This window comes from Colletotrichum navitas (genome assembly GCF_030913465.1).
Source record: "Colletotrichum navitas strain CBS 125086 chromosome Unknown LY79scaffold_1, whole genome shotgun sequence".
NCBI lineage: Eukaryota > Fungi > Ascomycota > Sordariomycetes > Glomerellales > Glomerellaceae > Colletotrichum > Colletotrichum navitas.
In genome coordinates, this window is record NW_026850547.1 from 652,203 (window position 1) to 674,679 (window position 22,477).

At 50.5% G+C, this 22,477-nt stretch overlaps 6 protein-coding genes across 6 annotated transcripts; 3 read left to right on the top strand and 3 right to left on the bottom strand.

The window, feature by feature from the left end:
* Positions 1-694: 694 nt before the first annotated feature.
* On the bottom strand, positions 695-1,288 carry LY79DRAFT_7663 (uncharacterized protein). Its single transcript, XM_060565118.1, has one exon. It carries the CDS (start codon positions 1,252-1,254, stop codon positions 730-732), a length of 525 nt encoding a protein of 174 aa, XP_060420611.1. The 5' UTR covers positions 1,255-1,288; the 3' UTR covers positions 695-729.
* A 251-nt stretch (positions 1,289-1,539) lies between these two features.
* LY79DRAFT_532596 (pre-mRNA-processing factor 39) lies at positions 1,540-4,662 on the top strand. The gene is made up of 5 exons (XM_060556304.1): positions 1,540-2,047; positions 2,134-2,349; positions 2,431-2,534; positions 2,935-4,140; positions 4,194-4,662. Exons 1-5 carry the CDS (start codon positions 1,976-1,978, stop codon positions 4,366-4,368), a joined length of 1,773 nt encoding a protein of 590 aa, XP_060420612.1. The 5' UTR covers positions 1,540-1,975; the 3' UTR covers positions 4,369-4,662.
* Positions 4,663-9,967: 5,305 nt separating this feature from the next.
* Positions 9,968-11,214, top strand: LY79DRAFT_664485 (peroxidase; the record flags this gene model as incomplete). Its single annotated transcript, XM_060562894.1, has 3 exons — positions 9,968-10,460; positions 10,563-10,936; positions 10,996-11,214. 3 exons carry the CDS (start codon positions 9,968-9,970, stop codon positions 11,212-11,214), a joined length of 1,086 nt encoding a protein of 361 aa, XP_060420613.1.
* Positions 11,215-11,343: 129 nt separating this feature from the next.
* Positions 11,344-12,445, bottom strand: LY79DRAFT_7770 (uncharacterized protein). Its single transcript, XM_060565120.1, has 2 exons — positions 12,072-12,445; positions 11,344-12,012 (listed from the first exon to the last, which is right to left on the bottom strand). The coding sequence occupies exons 1-2, from the start codon at positions 12,327-12,329 to the stop codon at positions 11,677-11,679; spliced, it is 594 nt and encodes a 197-aa protein (XP_060420614.1). The 5' UTR covers positions 12,330-12,445; the 3' UTR covers positions 11,344-11,676.
* An 839-nt stretch (positions 12,446-13,284) lies between these two features.
* LY79DRAFT_532618 (ATP11 protein) lies at positions 13,285-14,585 on the top strand. Its single transcript, XM_060556305.1, has one exon. The coding sequence runs from the start codon at positions 13,386-13,388 to the stop codon at positions 14,340-14,342; it is 957 nt and encodes a 318-aa protein (XP_060420615.1). The 5' UTR covers positions 13,285-13,385; the 3' UTR covers positions 14,343-14,585.
* Positions 14,586-18,438: 3,853 nt separating this feature from the next.
* Positions 18,439-20,633, bottom strand: LY79DRAFT_503973 (uncharacterized protein; the record flags this gene model as incomplete). The annotated part of the gene is made up of 2 exons (XM_060553462.1): positions 18,439-18,680; positions 18,743-20,633. The coding sequence occupies 2 exons, from the start codon at positions 20,631-20,633 to the stop codon at positions 18,439-18,441; spliced, it is 2,133 nt and encodes a 710-aa protein (XP_060420616.1).
* Between the last annotated feature and the right edge of the window lie 1,844 nt (positions 20,634-22,477).

The following is a 22,477-nucleotide window of genomic DNA, read 5'->3' on the forward strand; positions in this document are numbered from 1 at the left end:
ATGATAATGTGTGGCTAAATCATATCTCAAACATCCTCGAGAGCATCGACTCAAGGGCCATTTCCGCATACGAACATGCCATTACTACCGTGAGTATTATCGCAATGCATGAAAATACACCGTTCACCGCAACTGTACAGCTTTGCGCAACAGACTTTGCTGAGGTTTCATGTAGGTCGACTACCGCCCACTTTCACACAAACAGTCGATTCGCTTCTCTTTACAGTTATCTCTCCAGGGTTGGAGACTTGCTAGGTTTCCGCCACTTGGCCTGCTGCTTGTAGTATGCCTGCCTCCACATCGAACAGAATGGTTAGACATGCCTCATAAATCCTACCTTCGCCAAGATTGACACGTGTAGCGCAAGAAACCGTTGTCGCTCCCGTTTCACCTGGAGCATATTATACCGATGCCTGCCAGGATCAAGGGGGGGGTGGGGTTGTAGTGCAACTCTGTTGGCGGCTCTGTAGTATCGACCAAAAGCCACGAGGCCGATGAGACCTGCTATTCACAGGTTTGACGTATTTGCACTGCCACAGTCGCGGTGCAGATCACTAGGCCGCGAGGATAACAATAGCAGTTGCGCGTCATATTCCACACGTGCAAATCTCTTAACTTCAAGCCACGCAAGCACGGAAAGCTGCTGCAGCTGTGGATGAGTTGTGATCGCACATGGTTTGCGGTGGCATTTTTCTCTACCTAGGTTTTGCATACGAACGAGATTCAGACTCAGTCGCGCCCCACGGGTAGCGAGTGGCTGAAATCCACCAAGATGAACAAGTGGTAATAGACTGCAATCTGGTAATTGAAGAAATGCCCAGTTGAAGAGACTTCGAACTTGGTCACAGGCCCGAATAGTAGTTTCGAATTGATCAAGGCGTGTGGGGGAGAACATGAAAAAGGAAACGATGTGAAAATGAGACGTTGAAAACCTAGACAGAAAATCCCCCGCGGGCGCAGGAGTGGCGTAATCAATGCTTGCGCAGACCAGGCTTCAGATATAATATTGAGATCACGCTGCCACCATGGGTGGTCAGTCATTCTCTTCCTATCATGTGTTATTTGAGAATCATCACGAGCCTTATTGTGAAGGAGAGAAGAAAAGAGGAGGAAAGGTTTTTCATTGATATCGAACGTCAAATAGGCCCCACGTTTAGCCAACCGCTTACCTAATAGAGACAGCGAAGCGAGAGAGAAAAGGAATAGGGGGGGAACCACCTGACGACAACATTGCCCCACATCTTCAACGTCCATCAGTCGGTCTCTTTCCAGAATCCGAAGTGTTGTGCATGCACACAAGAGAGGCCGAGAGGGGCCAGGGCAGATAGAAAGGCCACAGGGAAAAGGTGGGATGACCCATCCTTACGCCGCCCTCCCTAGGTAGGCAACTGATGAGCGGAAAGCACCCGCAGCACGCCTTCGTGTACAATACTGCGCTTGCGACCAGGGCCTACTATACGTAGATAAGCACTGAGGTGTGTAAGGCTTTTGGCACAAGTACCTGCCGTGGTTGTACCTCGCGCCCTGCGCGGGCGGACTGGCGACCGCCTGACGTCTACTAATAGCTTTTGGCTGAACTTGTTCGCTTCTCCGCCGCGTCACTGATAAAGCACTGAGAGCAAGGGTCTGCCTGCCAAGGTGTGTACATCAGCTCCGCGTACCGTTGCATCTGGTTCGCGCAAAGGAGGACGAACATGGTCCCCCGTTTTCCAATTGGAGACGTGAGGTACAGGTGCAGCCCCAGTCCCTTAGCGCTGTTAAAAAATATCCAGCCCCCTTCCTTTCGCGACCTCGAAGCTTGACCCGGCCATCCACGATTCCCAACGGCAACAGCCTCAACGCTCGCGGTGCCTTCATTCAACCATCTGCAACCCGCCCCTGCCGCCTGCTGCTGTTCATCCGGGCCTTGCGCATTGTCTGACCCATCTTCGAAATCCAACTTGTTCTGCCATTCGTTATCCGACCCGCGCTCGCCATGTCTGATTACGACCACTTCGGGAGCTCTGAGGAGGAGAGCGCCGAGATTAAGAAGCTCCAGGCTGATGTGGTATGTCTGACTGCGATATCGTCTACTTCGTCGCACCCATCATCAAATCCAAACTGAGCAGTCGCTAACCCGTCTCGCGAGCACAGGATGCCGATCCCGATAACTTCGAGACCTGGGAGAAGCTGATCCGCGCCTGCGAGGGCTTGGAGGGCGGATTGAACCGCAACTCCAGCCCCCAGGCCCTGGCTACTCTTCGCGATGCATACGACCGTTTTCTCCTCAAGTTCCCTCTGCTCTTTGGCTACTGGAAGAAGTACGCCGATCTCGAGTTCAATATCGCTGGGCCCGAATCAGCCGAGATGGTGAGTTGCTGTCGCACCGCGCAACGCACCGCGCAACGCACCCCTTGCTTCTGGGCTGCGGCTGACGGAGCGCGTTTCTAGGTTTACGAGCGAGGATGCGCCAGCATCACCAATTCTGTCGACTTGTGGACCGACTATTGCTCCTTCAAAATGGAGACTACCCACGTCCCACACCTCGTCAGAGAGTAAGTATTTGATGGCCGGCTTTCCTTCCCCTTAACATCACCATCACCACAGCATGCCTCACCGGCCGCTCAACACCTCGATCGAGCGATGCATGGGCCTCACCCGCCGCCTTCCTCACAAGTATTCGTCGGTGAGAAATGCCAACAGCAGCCCCAATGTTGGGATGCCCTCTCACGCTAGTAGTTACCAGGCCATGCTGATTTCCACTTGACGATGACTGATCCATTGTCCGCTTCACGTCGCATCTTCACCACGTCGCCCCCATTGGAACACCTTACGTTGGGCTTGGATTCGCTAGTTGATTTCATTTGATACCCCTTCCTGTATAGCCCGCCTTCCCCATAACTCCTGCCACTCCCCTTCCCCAGTCATTGTCTGTATACTGATCCTCTATTCCAGACTTTTCGAACGCGGTGCTACCTGCGTCGGCTTAGACTTCCTCGCCCACCCCTTCTGGGATAAGTACATTGAATATGAGGAGCGCCAGGAGGCCCAGGACAAGATTTTTGCCATTCTGTCCCGCGTCATCCATATCCCTATGCACCAGTATGCCCGGTATTTCGAGCGTTTCCGCCAGCTATCCCACAGCCGTCCCGTGACCGAGCTGGTCCCCGCTGAGACGTTGGCCAAGTTTCAGGCTGAGGTCGAGGCTGAGAGTGCTCAGTTTGCTGGCGTTCAGCGAACGGAACTCGAGATTGAGCGTGATGTTCGCACCAAGATTGACGCCATGTACTACGAGTACTTCACTCAGACCCAGGCCGAGACAAACAAGCGATGGACCTACGAATCCGAGATGAAGCGGCCTTACTTTCACGTGACGGAGCTGGAGAGTTCTCAGCTCGCTAACTGGCGTAAATACCTCGACTTTGAGGAATCTGAAGGCAACTTCACCCGTATCGTCTTCCTTTACGAGCGGTGCTTGGTGACCTGTGCTTTTTACGACGAATTCTGGTTCCGGTACGCCCGGTGGATGTCTGCGCAGGAGGGCAAGGAGGAAGAGGTTAGGATCATCTACCAACGAGCGGCTACTCTGTATGTGCCTATCAGCCGTCCGGGCATCAGGCTGCAGTTTGCCTACTTTGAGGAGAGCTGTGGGCGCGTTGACATCGCTCGCGATATTCATGCGGCAATCCTCATGAAACTCCCCGACTGCATCGAGGTCATCACCTCCTGGGCTCACCTCCAGCGCCGTCAGAGCGGCCTGGACGCGGCTATCGAGGTGTTCAAGGCGCAGATTGACTCTCCCCATGTGGATATCTTCACCAAGGCTGCTCTTGTTACCGAATGGGCCCTCTTCCTGTGGAGGGTTAAGGGCTCTGTCGAAGAGGCACGCAATGTGTTCCTCAAGAACGTGCAGTGGTATGCCGACAGCCGCGTCTTCTGGAACAAATGGCTCGAGTTCGAATTGCAACAAGCCACAAGCACGGAGCTGGAGGACCAGCATGGCGATCGCGTCAAGCAGATTTTTGATGAACTCCGGAACAAGAGCCGCCTGTCAGCTTCGACGAAGAAGGAACTGTACCAGATTTACTTGTCCTACCTGCAGCAGCGGGGCGGCAAGGATGCGATGAAGCAGTTTTTGACTGTTGACAGGGAGATTTTCGGGTACGCCACAGCTCTCACGCAGCAACACTTGGATGACGCTAACAACGGTACAGGCCAAGCTCCATTTCCCTGCTCAACAAGGCGACCGCCAATGGCAAAGAGAACGTGATAGCCGGCGCTGAGATGGACGAAGCGACCAGATACCGGGCTGAAGCCAGATACCTCAGATACTATGAACTTCAGGGCGAACCAGAACTCGAGAACCAGGCGACAGCGCCTTTCAACTAGGCGGCGCCAACTCACCGAGCGCATTTCTTCTTTGCTCCAGGAGCTCCCCCGCCACTTGGGTAGCTGCTCCTGGGGAATTTTGTAATATACGACTCGTTTGACAACAGATCATGCTTGGGTGGTAGGACTCGGGGAAATTGTACTGTATGCAGTGTTTATGAGGTGGCCTAAACAGACCATGATGGGAAGGAACCATCTTCAGGCACCACGGGTTAACCCGATCTCACCTTTCGAGGTTTGCGAATCGATCATCGACGCAGACAATAATAGCTCAATAACGTTCAAAGAAACAACTATGCTTGTGCAGTTTTGTGTAGAGTCCAATGGCCCATGGGCTGTTGTAAAACTATTCGCGCCGGCGACCATCTGGTGTCCGATGCAGCGGTTAAGGTACGGACAATGCCGCCGAACGAAAGCGGGAACCGCCGGGTTTCCCGGGCAAAGCGCCACGGGGGTGCAGGGGTAAGTTGCGCCGGCCAAGGCAAGGGCTCGACAAATATACGTAACTTTGGCACCATGAAAAGATGTCACGCATGATAAGGTCTATATTGAACTTATTCGACATCGTGGCATTCTAGACACGACGACGCGCAAGTGAATGACTCCACGTAACTAGAAAAAGCATAAGATGTAATAGACAGAGAGCCTCGGTGCGTGCAGGTGGCTGACAACGTTAGTGGGACTACGTATAGAAGATGGAGGCTGAAATCTGATGGCCAGATTAGTCAGCAACGATAGTGGTCGGGTGACTCTTGGTTTTTTCCATCAGGAACTTTTTGATCCGTTCCGAACACAAAGCCAAGGGAGCGGGCTGTTTGCCCAGGACGTTTCCCCTCGGCTGAGGCGCCGCTGAACGGATCGACATTGCCGTTTCAGGTCGGAAGAGCGGAAAATGCTGGATGTGTCTATCAACGAGCTAGTCGCGTTTATGTATTCCAAACCCCCGCTGTCTAGTCTGCTCCTGCATTGTACTAGATAGTGTGCACAGCTTTGTTGGCGATTTGGCGTGAGCTGGAGGGGGAGTATCCGAGTCCACCGGCAGTGAGGAGCAGACAGGGTGGATGGCGACGACGGCGTACTTCTGAGCGTCATTGAATGTCCCCGAACGGCCGGTTTAGGGCCTGATTGGCAACGGCGGCGAAGTTGGATAACAGCCTGTACCTCGAATAAGAGCTACTTATTGATTAGCTAATTGCTGCCAAGTGAAACCTTGGCCTACAAGATGTACTATCGCCATCCTTGTGCCTAATTACTTACCTTACTGCCTTCCTTTTGCTACACAAGGCCTATAGGATAAGCTTTATTACCCCTCCTTATAATACTATTAATACTAGCGTACTTTATAGTTACAAGTAAAGTTATTATTATTATTATTATTATTAAATACTATAATAAATAACTAGTAGTAAGAAGAAGGCTTATTAATTAATAATAATAGTATAGTTATTACTATACCTATTATTAAAGACTTAACTAAAAGTATAGTCTTACTACTATAGCTAAAAAGGTAATAAAGAGTTAAATAGCTATAGCTAGGTATAAGTAATAAAAGTAGTAAAGTTATTTTTTCTTTAGTAAATAAAAGTAATAATATATAACTATTTATTAGAAGTATTAGTTAAGCTAAAAAAAGGCTTTATATACTATAGAATACTAACTTAACTTACTACTTTATAACTAAGCTTATTATACTTTACTAAAGCTATAAGCTAAATACCCTTAAGGTAGCTATATAAAAGCTAGCCTTTAATAAGCTTACTAAGTAAATAAATTTATACTACTAGTTTTATAGTACTATAATAGGTAAGTAACTAAGTAATAAGTATAATATTAAAAAGAAAAGATATAATACCTAGGCAAGTATTACTTATAAATTAGGTAATATATATACTAATAATAGTAAAGTCTTCTACACTAAAGAGGCTAAAGATACCTTTTTTACTAACTACCTATAGTATAAATAAGTATTTAAAAGAGGGTTAAGGCTACTAGACCTATACTATAAGATATAAAGTAATATATATAGTAAAGGTAATAATATTTAGTCTATAAATAATTTATTATAGGAGGTAGATTCTTTAGGTAAAAAAGAAGGTGCCTATAATAAAGAGGAAAATAGTATTAATAAAACTATATTATTAAATTAGCCTAGTTAAGTATTACTAGTATTACTATTAATAGAATATACCTTAAGCCTAATTTAGTGCTAATAGTTACTACTATCTTTATTTTTACTAGTTTAAAAGTAAAGTAAAGCTTCCTTAGGTACTAAAGCTAGTATATATATAGGCTAATTATTATAGTAGTTTAAGTACTATATAATAGTAATAAAGGATAAAGATATATAAGATAAGCTAATATAGTAAAAGGTTATAATAACCTATATATAGGCTAACTTAGTAAAGTTTAAAGAGAAGCTAGACCTTATAGTCTATCTAGCTATATCTTTAACGTTAGTAATAAAGCTAAAGGGGTTACTTATACTATAAGTAGTATATTAGAACTTTTTACTTAATAATTAGCTAAAAAAGGCATATATTACTTATATTACTGCCTAGTAGACAGAGGGTTAAAAAAGAGTAGTTAGATAAGTTAAAAAAGGGTAGTTAAATAGGTTAAAAAAAGGTAGTTAGATAAGTTAAAAAAAAGTAGTTAAATAAGTTAAAAAAAAGTAGTTAGATAAGTTAAATAGTTACTAGTTATTAGTGTTTTTTTACTTACTATAGTATATAAAAAAAACTATACTTTTTTACCTTTTTACTAGCTACTATTACTATAACTCCTCTGCTGTCTATTAGTAAATAATAACCTTACTTTACCCTTTATATAACTAGTTAGCCTTACTTTTAATTATAATAACATTAATATCCTTAGGTATTTCTTTTTATTAATCTCTTTTTTATAATAATAAATAAAGAAGTTATATAAGGCTATAACTATATATATAATTTTTACTTAGGTTATAATCTTATACTTTAGTGCCTACTTACTAAGGATTTACTACTTTCTTTTTAACTAGCTAAAGACCTACTTAACTATAACATAAAGGTAACTATAGTATAAGTTATATAGCTCTTCTACTGTTTTAGGTAGTTACCTAGAATCTCTTTAGTCTTATAGATAATAATATATTTAACTATAGGGAAGTATAATACTACTTTATTTACTAAACCTAGTATCTACAAGGAAATATTAACCTTCTAGGACACTAAATCCTCTGTTAAAGGTATAAAAGAGTAAGCTTATATTATATATTAATCCTTTAGCTCTAGTAAGTATATATAAGAAGCTTTTATTAAAGTAGACTACTATAAAGATATTTATAATATAGTGCCCTTATAACTTTACTATATAATTTATTTATTATTTAGTAGGTATATAAGTATTAAGGTCTTATTAATAATGCCTATATAACTAGTAAATTTTTTTCTTTTCTTGTTAATCTTTATTTTAAGTAAAACTTTACTTTTTAATAGCCCTCTTATATATACCTTATAAAAAATAATAAGGTATAGTATAACCTTATTAAACACTAGTAAAATAGTTAACTAACTAACCTTAAAGAAGTAACTAGTAGTCTACTATAACACCTAAATTATAAGAATATAAAGATAAATAAGTACCTTTTACTTAACTATTAACTATTATAATAATTATAGTAGTATATTATTTTATAGCTACTTTATAAGTATATAAAACTATCTTTTACTTATATAAAAAGAGTTATAAAAGTAATAATATAACCTATTAAGTAACTACTAGTAAAATTACTATACCTCTATTATACTACCTTTATTAACTACCTCTTTTTTAACTACTAGCTAGCTATAGCTAGATATAGTTATAATAGTAGTAATATAGGCTATAGTAACTACTAATAGTTAAGTGTAATCTATTATAAAGTGCTACCTAAGGTTTTACTAAGTTAGATAATAGTTAGATATTATTATAGGTACCTTATAAAGACCTTATAATAAAATAGGTAGCAGCAAGACAGTTATCTAATATTTCCCCTCTTTTAGGCAGTAGAAAAGTCATTCTTATTAAGGTACATGTTGAAATAGTAAGGTTTCTTATAGGCAAACTCTGCTGATAAAAAAGGGGCCCTTTTTGGCCTAGCGCAGCATTTATTCAGTTTCTGACTAATATTTCCCCTCACGTTATCCAAGTTGGCGCGTTATCCAACATTTCCGCCGTTGCCGATCAGGCCCTTAGTGGCGCGTCCACGTATAAAAAGAATCGGAGTGGGGGAGGGGGGATCCTTGTAATTGATGTGAAAGCCCGGGATGAGTCCTCGAGAGCAAATTCCGAAAAGTTTTTGTGTGTGGTAAGCTATCGTGCCGAAGCCGCAGCCGAGCCGTCATTAAGCTGAATGTGCACGGAAACAGCATGACAGAAGCGGATTCGTTCGGTGTTCCAATTCGTAGGCGCCGGGCACCCAGTCAGATCCGCGGAGGAGATTGACACGGCTCACGGAATGTAGGCTCGAGTCGACGATGGAGACACTGGATGGATATGATTCCCCGAGGAAGCCGGCCGACTCGCCGAGGGCTCTGGAAACGTGGTCATAGGGCAACCAAACCTTTTATGGAAGTCAAGAACGCAGAGGACTAACTGCCGATGTTTGCCAGCAACCATGTTTGCTTATGAGATCTGAGTTCTAACGCTCGGAGATGCTCAAAGGAAGATTTCACTCTCCAGTATGGGAGGACGAACCAAAAGAGGGAGGGAGAGAAGAAAGAAGAAAAGAAAAGAAAAAAAACTTTAACTCAGCAAAGGAAAGCCACATGGCGTGCTTCGGTTCCATCAGCTCGAACCATATCAATATTGTGTAACGTATCTTGCGTTATTAGGCCTTATCTCTTGCAGATATGTAGAACGTTGATGCCAGTCCTTAGCTCGCGCCGGGCCACACCATACGGGCAAGGCGACCGGCGTGTTGAGAGTGAGTCTGAGAGGGAAGTGAGCCCCACCACGGCAAGCCAGCAAACGTGAATGAGACCATTGGACCCTCATCGCTGCTCAAACACGCGTCCACGATCCCTGCAGGCAGCCCCCCTCCCCCCCGTAAGGAAAAGGAAATAGCGGCACCTGGCAGGCCCTTGCCAGGACTGGAGCTCCTGCTTCTGACCACTCAGAAGCCACCAATTTCTCATTTCACAGGAGCGGTACCTTCCTCGGTCCCTGGGCCAGAGGAAAACTGACTCTAGGTAAGTTGGTAGGTAACAGTGTTGAGCCGGGCCGGGTACATTAGTATTTCTCAAACGCCCCCGGGGCAACGAGTACTCGGGATTTAATCTCGAGACCCTCCTCCCTCCTTCTCCTTTCGAAGCTTCTCTTCTTTCTTTTTTCCTGCGTCTTCCTCCTTCGTCATCGCAATTGTCTTGTCCATCTGCCTTGATACTCCGTAACCTCTTCATACATACCAGCTTCCAGCAAGGTCAGTACCGCCCGGTCTCTTCCCGCGGCTTACACACATGGGCACATACAATCTTGTTAAGCTTTTCCCACGTTTTCTTTTATCAAAATATCCCGATACACTCGTATCATTGCAACACAACCACAGAACCCGTGGGCTAACACCCCCCCTCCCAAACAGATGGCCGCTTCCACGAGACAGTTCGCCCGCGCGGCGCTGAGAACCTCCACCAGAACCTCCTTCGCCGTCGCTCCTCGCCAGGCCTTCCGCCAGCAGGGCCGCCGCTTCTACTCCTCCGAGCCCGCCAAGTCTGGCAGCTCAACCTGGCTTTGGCTCTCCGGTCTGGCCGTCGCCGGTGCCGGTGGCGTCTACCTCTACACCAAGGAGGGCGGCGTCTCTGCCGGCTCGACCGCCAAGGTCGTCAACCCCACCAAGGCCGACTACGAGAAGGTTTACAAGGTTATCGCCGACCGCCTCGAGGAAAACGACGAGTACGATGACGGCAGCTACGGCCCCGTCCTCGTCCGCCTCGCCTGGCACGCTAGCGGTACCTACGACAAGGAGACCAACACTGGCGGCAGCAACGGTGCTACCATGCGTTTCGCCCCCGAGTCCGACCACGGTGCCAACGCTGGCTTGAAGGCTGCCCGCGACTTCCTTGAGCCTGTCAAGCGTGAGTAGAAAACCCCCAAGCCCCTATGCGATCGAGTCTGGAAAAGCATCCTTGCCGTCTCGTTGCCACCGTTGGATACAACTTGCTGACTGTCTCTCGCAGAACAATTCCCTTGGATCTCTTACTCTGACCTTTGGATCCTTGGCGGTGTTGCCGCCATCCAGGAGATGCAGGGTCCCATCATCCCCTTCCGCCCCGGCCGCAAGGACGGTGAGGCCGCCGCCTGCACCCCCGATGGCCGTCTCCCCGACGCCTCCAAGCGCGAAAAGCACCTCCGCGACATCTTCTACCGCATGGGTTTCAACGACCAAGAGATCGTTGCCCTAGCCGGCGCTCACGCACTCGGCCGTTGCCACACCGACCGCTCCGGCTTCGACGGACCCTGGACTTTCTCTCCCACCGTCATGACCAACGACTACTACAAGCTGCTCCTCAACGAGAAATGGCAGTGGAAGAAGTGGGACGGTCCCGCTCAGGTAAGATTTGCAGCCACCCGGCAGACGTGAGTGAATTGATCGCTGACGGTATTGTGCAGTACGAGGACAAGGGCACCAAGTCCCTGATGATGCTTCCCGCCGACTACGCTCTGATCCAGGACAAGACGTTCAAGAAGTACGTCGAGCAGTACGCCAAGGACAACGAGGCCTTCTTCAAGGACTTCTCCAACGTAATTGTCAAGCTGTTTGAGCTTGGCGTTCCCTTTGCCCAGGGCGCCGAGGAGCGCTGGACCTTCAAGCCCACTCGGCAGGATTAAACAGTCACTTGGAACAGTGGCTGTGACCAAGGAATGTCTTTGTGTCTGAAGAGAAAATAGAAGGAGAGAAGAGGATGAAGAAGCAAAACCTGGAGAGATATTAGACATAGATGAGAGATATCCACGCCATCGGCGTACCGAAAGAGAGCGGGGAAGCGAGGGCCTGCTGGATGCCCTCGAGGTTTTGATTTAGGCGTGCCGAACCATCGACCTGTGATCCACTGCTGGACTTGTTTCTATATTTGCTGTTTTGCGTCTCGTAGTTCCTGTACAATACCAGAACGAACATTGAAAGACACACCTCGCAATCGTTACTACTGGCGACGATTCCGCAGAGCCATACCATTGTGAGTAAACATGAAGTCGGAATAGAGATCAGATAGGATGGGGGGGGAGAAAGGGATTCCCGACGCTGAATGATCCGCACCAGCACACCCCCGGTATAACAGGGCTTTTCCCCCCTCACCATCTCCTGCACGCCTGGGAAAGTCTTGCACGCCGGGGGCCTGTTCGTCGCGTCATGAGCAGTCTGCGACAAATGGAGGGGAAGTGAGGGGATGAAAAGGTGTGGCTCAATCCCGGCCATCTGGTACAGCACCTCGGCCAGCCACTGCCATCTGCATAGGTACTCTTGGCGTCACTGCACCCCGGAGTGGAACATGGGCGAGCGTTGGTTCCCCGCATTGTTTCTATTCCCTTCCGTCGGGTTTGCGTCGCATTTCCTTTTGTAAATCCCAGTCTTGCCGGTTTCCGGGATGTGTGTGTATGCATGTTTGAGTGTAGTCCCAGGGGGTGATCCTATGACGTTGATGACGTGTGATTACTATGGACCTGGGCATGGGTATCGATCTGCTCACGAGCGGTTCCGGCGGGGAAAGCTTTTGGCGGCGGGAGTTGGGTGGACGAACTTCCAGGTGTAATTGATGGTGTTGAGCGAAGGTGGAGAAAACATTTGAGATACGCTCGCCCTTGGTCCGATGCTGGTAGGAGGAAGGAGCTGCGTGCGGCGGCACGACGGATTGTCCTCTCGGAACGTACTTGCAGCTGGCAATGGGGCACCGTGCTGCGTCTGAGTAACACAACCGACTTCTATGATTGATTGGCGACGAGCCCATTGACTCTTGTGTGTTCCCGGCGTCGCTGGAGCGATCGGTTTAGGGTTTGTGCAGTGTAGCGGTCCGGTTGAGGTCGAGAGAGGACCACTGAGCTAGAGACGTTTCTTGGATGCGTCACATGCCGGTTTCTCTAACATCGTCATCATCAGTGATGCAGGTTAGTCGCGTTTCTTGAGCTCTCGCACAAAAGGCTCTTGATTGATATCTACGGAAGAAGTATACGTTACTGTGCATGCTGGGCGAGCAGAGCGCTTTTCTCGACAACGGGGAGGTCGAGGCCGTGAGATATTTTGATTGCCCAGCAGGTCTGGTCGGGACTGGCCTCACAATGGTTCGCAAAAAGCATTTATTTCTGCGAAGAAATAGAAGTAGACTTGCGAAACTAGAAGATGTTACCGTGTCGGCGGTAGTGCTCTTCGGCTGAGATCTGGCTAAGAATACCGTAGCTGGTTCTCGGGTTTGCGGGTAAGGGAATTACTGTAGCTTGTCCGGTCTCCCGCCTGAAGTGGTTACTCGTGTCGCAAGTTGCGTTCGACGAGATGACGGTTGATCTGGTATTTTGGAAGGAAAACTATAGAGGATGTCCGTAGCAATAATAACTACGATACCTAATGGTTGAGTAATTTGTGGTGAGGAGCCGAGCCGCTCAGTAGGGATGGGTTAAAAACAAATACGTCCGCATTGCCACAAGCTGTTTTAGGTAGGCTTTGGTAGCAATTGAGAGGGCTGATAGATAGCGAACATGGGCACTTTCTTTCGAACACTGGAGGGGGTTCTCGGAGTCGAACCTCCGCGTTGCGATTCAGGTTTAAATCGCGGAGAAAATTCCCGGCGCAGTCCAAGAACCGTCGGCCTTTGGCCGCGCCGAAAACCGGCCCCACTATCGGTGGCCCCACAGGAGCTTTCTGATTGAAGACGCTGCGGCCTCCAAATGACATTATCAAAAAACACCATTCTTTTCAACCATCCGTCCCATCGCCACCAACGCCACCGCTCGCGATCGTTTTGTGAAACAGCATTAGGGGAGGATCAAAACAGAAAAACCTACCGCACACAATGGCGTCCTGCCGTATCCCCGCCCTGCGGCACATCGTCACCTCCTCGGCGCGCGCCTTCCGAGTCTCGAACCAGCGCCGCTGGGCCCAGGTCCACGACGTGCGCTTCCTCGCCACGACCCAGCAGCCCCGAACCGTCGTCGAGAAATACCGCGCCAAGCTCGAGCAGAAGGCGCGTCAGGAGGGCGTCTCCAATATTGACGAGCTCAAGGCCGCCTACGCCGACAAGATCCAGGAGCAGAGGAAGAAGGACGCCATCTCGGTCCCCGGGCTGGACAGCCTCCTCAATGACGAACCTGCACCCGCGGCGATCCCCACAACAGCGACCAGCGCGTCCGAAGGCGCCCCCCAGCAGAAGCAGCCGCCGATACCCGGCTCCTCGGGCAACGGCATCAAGCCCCTCGACGAGATCCTCGACCTCCCAAAGGTGCGCGACCTTCCCGACAAGGAGCTTACGGCGATCTGGCGCCTACGTCACGCCTCCGACCCGACGAGCCTCTGCGCCGTGATCCCGACCCCGGCATACCGCGTGATGGAGGCCCTCGCGAAGCAGAACCCGCAGTTCATCCTGCCGGTGCCACACGAGGAGCAGGGCGCCGAGATCCACTTCCTGCAGTGGGTGTTCGACAGGGCCTCGCGCACGGCGACGGTCATGTTCACTCAGCTGGCTGAGTTCAAGGCGCGCGGCGAGTTCGCGCAGCCGCATACGACCATCACCCACCACACGGACCTGGCGGACGACAGGGGCGTGGTGCTGATGCATGGCAAGTGCCTGGAGGACCGGGGCGTCAAGACGGCGCACGCGCAGTGGCTCGTCATGTGCCTGCAGAGGTTCTACGGCGATGCGGAGGGTAAGGAGAGGGCTTCCGAGAGGCAGAAGCTGCTAGAATGGTTCCGCACCGGCGACGAAAGGTTCAGCGTCGACAAGTTGATGGAGGAGGCCGAGCGTATTGGTTGAGTTGCGGCTTGGTGGAAATTTTGTAGCAGATGGGGAAAAAACAGTCAAGCATCAATTGCTTGTTGGTGGAATAAAGAACAGCCGTAGTGCGCCCAGACGTGCCATGCCGGTGCGAACTGAGGATGTGTCATCCTAGAATACCTCATCTATGCGAGAGGCATGGATGAGTGACCCTTGAAGGGATGCCTTTGTACAAATGATCCGATGGGATATGTAGAACAATTCATATATACCATATTTCTATTACTCTGCCAAACAGCCCCTTTTGAGGTCGCAATTCCGCGTGTCAAGTTACCTTCAACAACTGCAAGCCTGTCGACTGAAAAGGGGGGATACCACAGGCTCTAGTGATCGAATGCCTGGCCTTGGTTTGCCAGGAAGCTCACGTGCGGACATTGGGGGAAAGGAGAGCCATCCCTTGGGGGAAAGGAGCCAGCCTCCGATGCTAAAGCGGGCCTGTTGACATGCGGTCCCTTCAAGGCTCGAGGAAGCCGCTACAGTTTGGTAAGGAGAAGGTAAAATAAGCGCCGCCATACTGTCATATCTTGGCTGGGAATATCTGAGAAACAACGAGTGCAGACGAGGCAAGACGAGGCACGCTCAACGTGGCGGTGAGCTTACAAAAGCAGCACATCGCTTACCTTCCCAAACAGTAGATGCGGTACAACTCAATCTGTATCTTGAAACCGATAGGCACAATGCACATATTCACCGGTCCGTCTTTGGGCACTCGGTTAGCGTTACGGCTGTTACTTTCCATCTCCGTGGTTCAATGGTGGGATGGGCAAGTATATCACACAGCTGGGTGGCTTTCTAGGGGCATAAGAACCCAGCCTAAATATCGGCTGTCCATGCTGCGTTGACGGGAGACAGTACCATCGCAATCTGTCAATACGAAGGTCTAGTCTGAGTACCTGTGCTCAACGCTGCATCTGCCATGTTATTCTTTGGGGGCATGGGAATAAGCGGCGCAGTCCGCCCCTACAGGGCAAAGGTTTTCAATAGTTGGACTGCTACTAGAATTTCAAGCAACAGCTCCAGAGATTAGTTGCCAACCGGACGAGGCAGAGCCCAAAAAGCATATATGTCAACCGCAGACTAATTCTCACGGCAGTCTCGACTCACCTGAGGCTGCCTACCAAACTCTTCCGAGGGAAAGCAGCCTAGGTCAACATTTTACGCACAATACACATACCGCTCTGGTCAGCACTCCCTTTGTGACAATCCAGGTGAGAGGCATCCCCACCAAGCTGTACCTATCTCGAACAGCCCTGCGAAGGCGACAGATTCAAGCTTCCAGAAGCGGAGGGACCTGCTCCATGGCGATTTACTTCAACGCCGTGAGTTCCTTCTTCACTTGCGCTGAATCACCAAGTGGATGGCTCAGCGCGTCTAAAGCAACATGTAACTCGGTCACCGTTCCCTACATCAACGAGGACCTCGGTCGACCTTTCGACCAGGACGTACCAAGGGTAATCGTAGATGATCTTCAATGTCAGAGGTAAGATCAAGTCTATCAGTCAAGGTCCCAGAGGAACTCGTCCTACATAGCTGCAGCCTGGCTCGTATCAGCCATGCTCCCGGGTCTCCGCTTAGTACTGTCGTAGTGCCTCGTCAGCAGCCTCGAGACAGAAGATGGAATACAGAGGGAACAGTTGGTAGGAGAAGATCGGCCGGCCATTCCTGGGACTGGCGGAGACGATGGTGTCACCTGGACGACGAGAAGCTCGGGCAGCTTCGACAGCCAGTCGCTCGCCTTTTCCACGTAGAACCTGTCTTGCCCCTACTCCTAGACACTTGAAGTACTGCTCCGTAAGTCTGGGTAACCGAAGGATTTGTGATGGGGATTGTGCAGTAAAGGCTTGCCCGACATTGTTGGCTCGTATGGCGAGGACCCAGTCATCGTCGATCTGATGCGCCTGCCGGAGAGCGACATCATGGCGTGACGGTAGCTCCTCCATGTCAGACTACTCATCTTCCCGGTTAAATCATCCCGAAACGGAACACCGAGAGCTCGGCCTGAGGGGGATGGGAGGGGGTTCGAATGTCTGGTGAACTATTAAGTTGGTGCAGTCACAAGAGACACCCGGCTGATGCTTAAAGTAGCGTCAAAGCTCATTTCGACTGCCTGTCTTCCTCAACCCCAGATCCAACGCCGGTGGGCAGCTCAACCTAACTACACATTTTTAACTAGTCAGAGTAACTTGGTCGACCGTCCCAAGCCCTGGCCAATCCAAGACCGCGAACGCCATCAGGAGAATCAACATCGGGAATGTGCTAGAGCATCAAGAACGGAAATCCACATGAGCCATCACTACACCCCCAGACGGGTCAGTCTCAGCCGCAACCGCAACCGCAACCGCCTTTTCTACCACCGTTAACCGTTCCCAACTGCCGGTCATAGGCACTCGACGTTACGACCCATACCCAAAGACTCGAAAAGTGATACTGTTTGATAAAATGAGAACGAAAAATAAGAAGCAAGGTCACATCAACGAAGCATATCCCTCACCCGCCGCACACAGTCGTCCCTGTGAGGATTCATCCAGCCCCGAAACAGCCTCACCACGCCGTCCCGCTCCAGTCCAGGCTTATTCCTTCCTTTCGTTGCCTCCTCGCAACTTGAAACACAAAGAAACATAGTAAATAACAAAAAACAAAAAAAAAAAGAGAAAGAGAAAAAAAAAACCGGCCGAGCAAAGACCACAAGTTCACGTCTCAAAACTCTCCTGCTCGCCACCTCATCCCAGACCACACGCGTCTTCTGGACACCCTCTCGCGGCAAACATGGAGAAAAACAACAACAACTTCTTGGCGCCTGGATCGACTCGGCACCCCAAACACGCCCCTCAAACCAACAAAACATCTCCTCTCGCCAGCTTTCCCGCAACTGTTTCTCATGCGTCGGCGTTGGAACGCCCCACGCTGCCCGGAGCCGCACCGTCTGATGCTCCCCCTCCTTCTATCTCCATGACTCGTCGTCCCTTTTCCCTTTCAGAACCGCTTCCGTCGGTCGTTTCTCGGTCTTCACACGTCATGTCTTGACGGAAGAAAGACAACCAAAGACATGGAAATTTCTACGCGCTCCGCAGAAGGGGTGAAAACCAACCCCCCAACCCCCGAAACTTGACCCGGCTTCTTGAGTCACGCTTCCGCAGATGTGTGTGCATGGTGTCAACCGATTCAACTACAGACGAACACGACAACGCCCACGCCGTAATTTTCTTTTTGCTTGGACAAACTCGTCTCAAACCGCGGCGAACGAGACACCCAACGGCCCGAACTCCCACACAACACGCGCATCGAATCAAAGGACTTGACTGGACCCGGAACTGAGTGTTTTAGAACCATCAACATTATCATCGCCGCCATGAAATCAAGACGAAACCAAGTGGCCTCCAAGACATCTGTCTGAGACAGGGGGTTATGGTATCTCGTATGTACAGGCTCATTTTAATGCCTAGTCAGGCATGTACATGCCCGCCCGAGCTGTCTGTTTGTCTGTATCACAATGTGGCCCCCTCTCCAAACGCCCTTTTCGCAACGAAAACCGGGGCACACAGCTTGTCAGCAGTCCTGACCATGCTTGGGTCATGCATCATCTGTGTGTGTTGCCCGAATCCCCATGCCACGCAAATGCAATTTCATGAAAACCCCCCTCCTTGGAAAGGGAATGAAGATTGAAGAAAAAAACACACCAGGAAACACGAACAACAGGACAGAAAATGCGGTGGGGTGTGAGAGATGAAGAGTCTTTGGTCCAAAACAAACAAGCCTAATCCGTCATTAGGTTTCCTCTCCGCATTGGCTCCTCATCCATCAAGCCCGCCTGAGAAATCTCGTCCCCTTTTCGTAGATGCTGTGTGGTGTGAAGAAAAGAAAAGAAGAAAAAAAAGGCGAAAATATGCCAAAAGGCGCAATTCTCGTCAGCTATCCAACAGTCGAAGCAACGTCGTCGACAAAAAGCTATGCCTCGGGATATCTCCGGGAATGAGGCGCCTCTCTCAATCATTAGTGAAGCTTGGGGTTTCCTGCCCTCGTACCTAACGCCGGTGTTGTGAAATGCACCCTTGTCGATGCTCCTCAATGTGTCCTCTCACATCACTACGCAGTCCTTGTCATCGCCGCTTTTCTTAATCTTCCCGCCGCGAGGCGGTGCGACTTCCATAGGTGTGCCACCGCTAACAGCCGCCTGGATGATAGCCAGCCGCTGTTTCGCACGCTCGTCGCCTGCATCGGCTGCCTTGACGTACCAAACGTTGGCCTCGAGCATGTCGCGCCGGCAGCCGATGCCCATTTCCGTGAAGTAGCCTACGGCGTATTGCGCCTTGACGTATCCTAGAAACCAGACGTTAGAATCTTCCTCCTACGCATCCTGTGTGGAGCGAGCGTCAACATACCCATCTCCGCCGAACGGCGCGCCCATTCGTAGGCCTCCTCCTCATCTTTCTCCAGTATTGGCTCAGCACCAACCATATACCATGCACAAAGTCCCATCATGGCTCCAGCGTGCCCACGCTCAGCGGCACCTGTGTAAAAGTGCACACTCAGCGCGGGATCCCGAGGACAGCTGAGCTTGCCGTGTTCGTATGCCTCTCCCATGCGGAAGTTGGCTTCGGGATGGCCTAGCTCTGCCGCGGCGGTGAACAACTCCGCTGCATAGACCTCGTCCTTGAAAATGTCATCGCCGTATCCTGTCTCATACAAGCACCCCAACTGGTAGGGGGCTGCGCTGTAGACGGAGTCGGCCGCCTCGGCGGCCAGTTTCATCCACTTGATACCTTCGCGGTATCGCTTCTCGCCTAAGTCGCCTGAAAGACAAGCCTTGCCAAGCCGGGACATGGCGCCAGGGTGACGCTTCGATGCAGACATGCGCAAAAATTGGACTGCCTTCGCAGGGTCCTTGCGGCATCCCCATCCGAACTCGTAGCATAGTGCAGTACGGTACGCGGACTCAGCATGACCATGCTTTGCGGCGAGGACGAAGAGAGGGAATGCCTGGTTGTAGTCCTCCTTTCCCTTACTAAACAGACCAGAGGCATATCCATCGGCGAGGTAGTATTGGGCAAAGGGGTACCCGCCACTAGCAAGCTTCTGAAGAATACCCTTCGCTTCCCGGAGGAGGTCAGAGGGAGTCGACGTCGAGGCGTCCTTGGGGTTCGGGCTTCCCTTGCGCGGTGCTGCTTCGCTAGGGTCGAGGCCTTGATCCTGTGCAGTGGAGATGAGGAAGACGGCAAAGGAGTACTGGATGGAGAAGTCGTTGGTCTTCTTCACGTTCTGGCGATACATCTCAAGAGTCTTCTGCGCACCAAGGAGCGATGCATTGTTGCCAACAGCATTCCTTAGCTGGTTGTTGTCGAAGCTAATGGGAGCTGGTGCGGGTTGCGGGTATGGCACATTCAACAGCTCTGCATATGAAGCCGGCCTAGTTTCTGGAGACCTGCGAGCACCGGACGGGCTGCGCAAATGGGATCCCCCAGACATCAGACCCGGTGAGCGCCCTCTCGGTGTATAATCCGAGATTGCCGAGTAGGCCGACGACGGCCGCGGCATCGAGCTTCTCCTGGTGAACCCAGTAGGTGTTAAGTGACGGTTGACGGAAGTTCCGTCAGCATTCAGGCTGGGGTTCGAGGATGACCGACGGGCATCAAGCTCTTGAGGAACACTTGACACGGGTGGAGGATACTCTTGGTGGTGGTAATACTGGAACATGGGAACGGAGTGGTTCTCTGGCATGTTGCTGTCGACGACGGAGCTCTCGGGAGACTCATCGTCCTTGTACTCGGCCGACTCATTAAGGCCACCGGAAACGGAGCTTGCACTCGTCGTCGCAGACGATTCTGCCGATGCTTGTTGTTGGGCGTTGCTGGAATCGCTGGTGCCCGACTCTCGACTATGGCGGTTACCATCTTGCACTCGAGATGGGCTGTGGGCGCTGAAGCTATCCGACCCTTGTATTTCCTGTATCGGCCGGGGAGCTTGCTCGCGGCCGCTTTTAGTGGGCGAAAGCGAATTCGCAGGACTCAGAAGGTTGGGTTCGGCAGTGTAGGAGGACGAAGTCTTGAGAGGGGGGAGCATTTCTCGTCCAGCGGACTGCTGGGAATGGGTCGGGGCATTTCGTTCTTGGGAGCGATCGGCCGTAGAAAATTCTGCCCGGTAGGGCTGCGCCGATTCAATATTCGCATTCGAAGGCTGGGCCCAGTTGTCGGCCTGAAAGTTTACTCTGACTGGGGAGGCAGGAGCGTCCCGAATTCTTGCTGACAGCGGTTTGCGGCCCGCATCATCGCCCATGGTCAGCTGCTCGGGGGATATGTGCTTTCGAAGGCGGTTTGGACCTGCAGTTGGAGATATTACGGGCGGCGTCGAAGCCGTCGCAGCCGCCATTGAAGCCGTAAAGAAATGAAGGGTTGATGGGTTGAATGCTTCCTTCTACCAGGCACTTTTGATTGGAGGCTGGTTTGACAGGGGACGTAGCTTGATTGTTGCCCAAGGCTGGAGGAACAGTCTCTTATTGAGGCGCAAAGCTTGCTGTCAGCATGCAAAGGATCGGATACCTCGCGCCAGATGTTTCTTTGAGGTACGCCTGTCGACAGCGAGTGAGGCAGGACAGGAGAGAAGAGGATGATGGTTTGGCGGATAGGGCCTTGTCCAGAGTGCCAAACGAAACGGGTGACGGAATTGTGCAAGAAACTGGCTGATGCAGTGCGTGGATGGATGAACTAGAAACTGGAAGAAGGGAAAGAAGCCGGGTCAGTGTGAGAAGTTCCAGGACAAACAGTAAAGCACCGGCATGTATGAGTTATTGATCAAGCTGAATACTTGTAGACATGGAGTTGAGGTTTTGGAAATGGGCCCTTGGCAGCACAATGCGTGGTGCGTGGCATGCTTGACTTGTTATGTAAGTCAAATACGGGGAGAGCCTGGGAGACGAGGAGAGACAGACAGCACCAGAGCGGGCAGGAGCAAGGAGCAAGGAGCAGGGAACAGGGAACAGGGAACAGTGAGTAAGCTGAGCGGGCAGAAGAGCCAGAGAGCCCCGAAGGCGGCGGCGGCGGCGGCAGCAGCAGCAGCAGCAGCACCCGGGCACACCAGCGCAGCACGCCAGAGAAGCTCCCAAGAACCAGCCCACCTGTGCCTCACCCACCCCCCACCCACTCTCGTCCACCCACACTGCCCCATACATGATGCATACAGGGCAGCCTAGCTCTTTGGCACAGCACCGCAACAGACCAGGGCCCTGCTCGGGTTGGCTCGCCCAGTCTGGATGGCATGCTCGACTGGTGCCTTGCTAGGGGGTGCGCTTACTTCTGCACACCAGCTCCTAGGAACTAGAGGGGACACTTGCGCCCAGGGGCGAGGGGCTTGTCTTCGAAGGAGGAAGGGGCCGGCTGACAAACAAGCCCCGACCTGGCCGTTGACAGGGCGGCAAAGTCGGAGGGACCACGAAGGGGACAGGAATAGACAGGTACCATAGTTATGACACAGAACAAGGCCCCGAAAGGAGAAAGGGAAGAAGGATACATACGTACAGTACGGTAGGCATGTCAGCTCGAGGTAAGGTATCTCGAAGACCGTTGCGAGTTGACCTCCCTGGATGGTGATTTCGTCTGGATGGACGACGGTTGACGGCCAGTCCAAATCGGGAGAAGTACAGGTGGGGAAACGGACAAGGTGGAAAAGAGAAGTTGAGCAGGCAAAAACGGAAATTGGAAATTTAGAGATGTCAGTGGGGTAAGTAGTGCGATGTAATGTATGTAGTTCAGTGCTGGATCTTGTTAGGCCGGCACCGTCGACTTTCTTGCAGCAACTCGGACGTGAGGAGAGAGCCTTCACTCAGCACAGGGCTCTTCTTCCTCATAGCCAATTTGCTTCGAGTGGGAGAAAGGGTCCGGAGCGGCCGGGGAATACGGCCAAAGGGATGCAGTGCAGGCAGGGATGAGGAGGTCGACCAACGAAAGAGAGAAGGTCGGATTGTCAAGGGCAGTGCAGGAGAAAACAAGATGCTGGTCTAGCTAGGGATTGAGGAGAAAGGTGAATACGGTAGGCTTGCCGGAAGGAAAAAGAAATTATGAAAAATAAAGGAAAGGCGAATGCGACACAGGAACAATACCGGTACACAGGCACGAGCGAAGCAG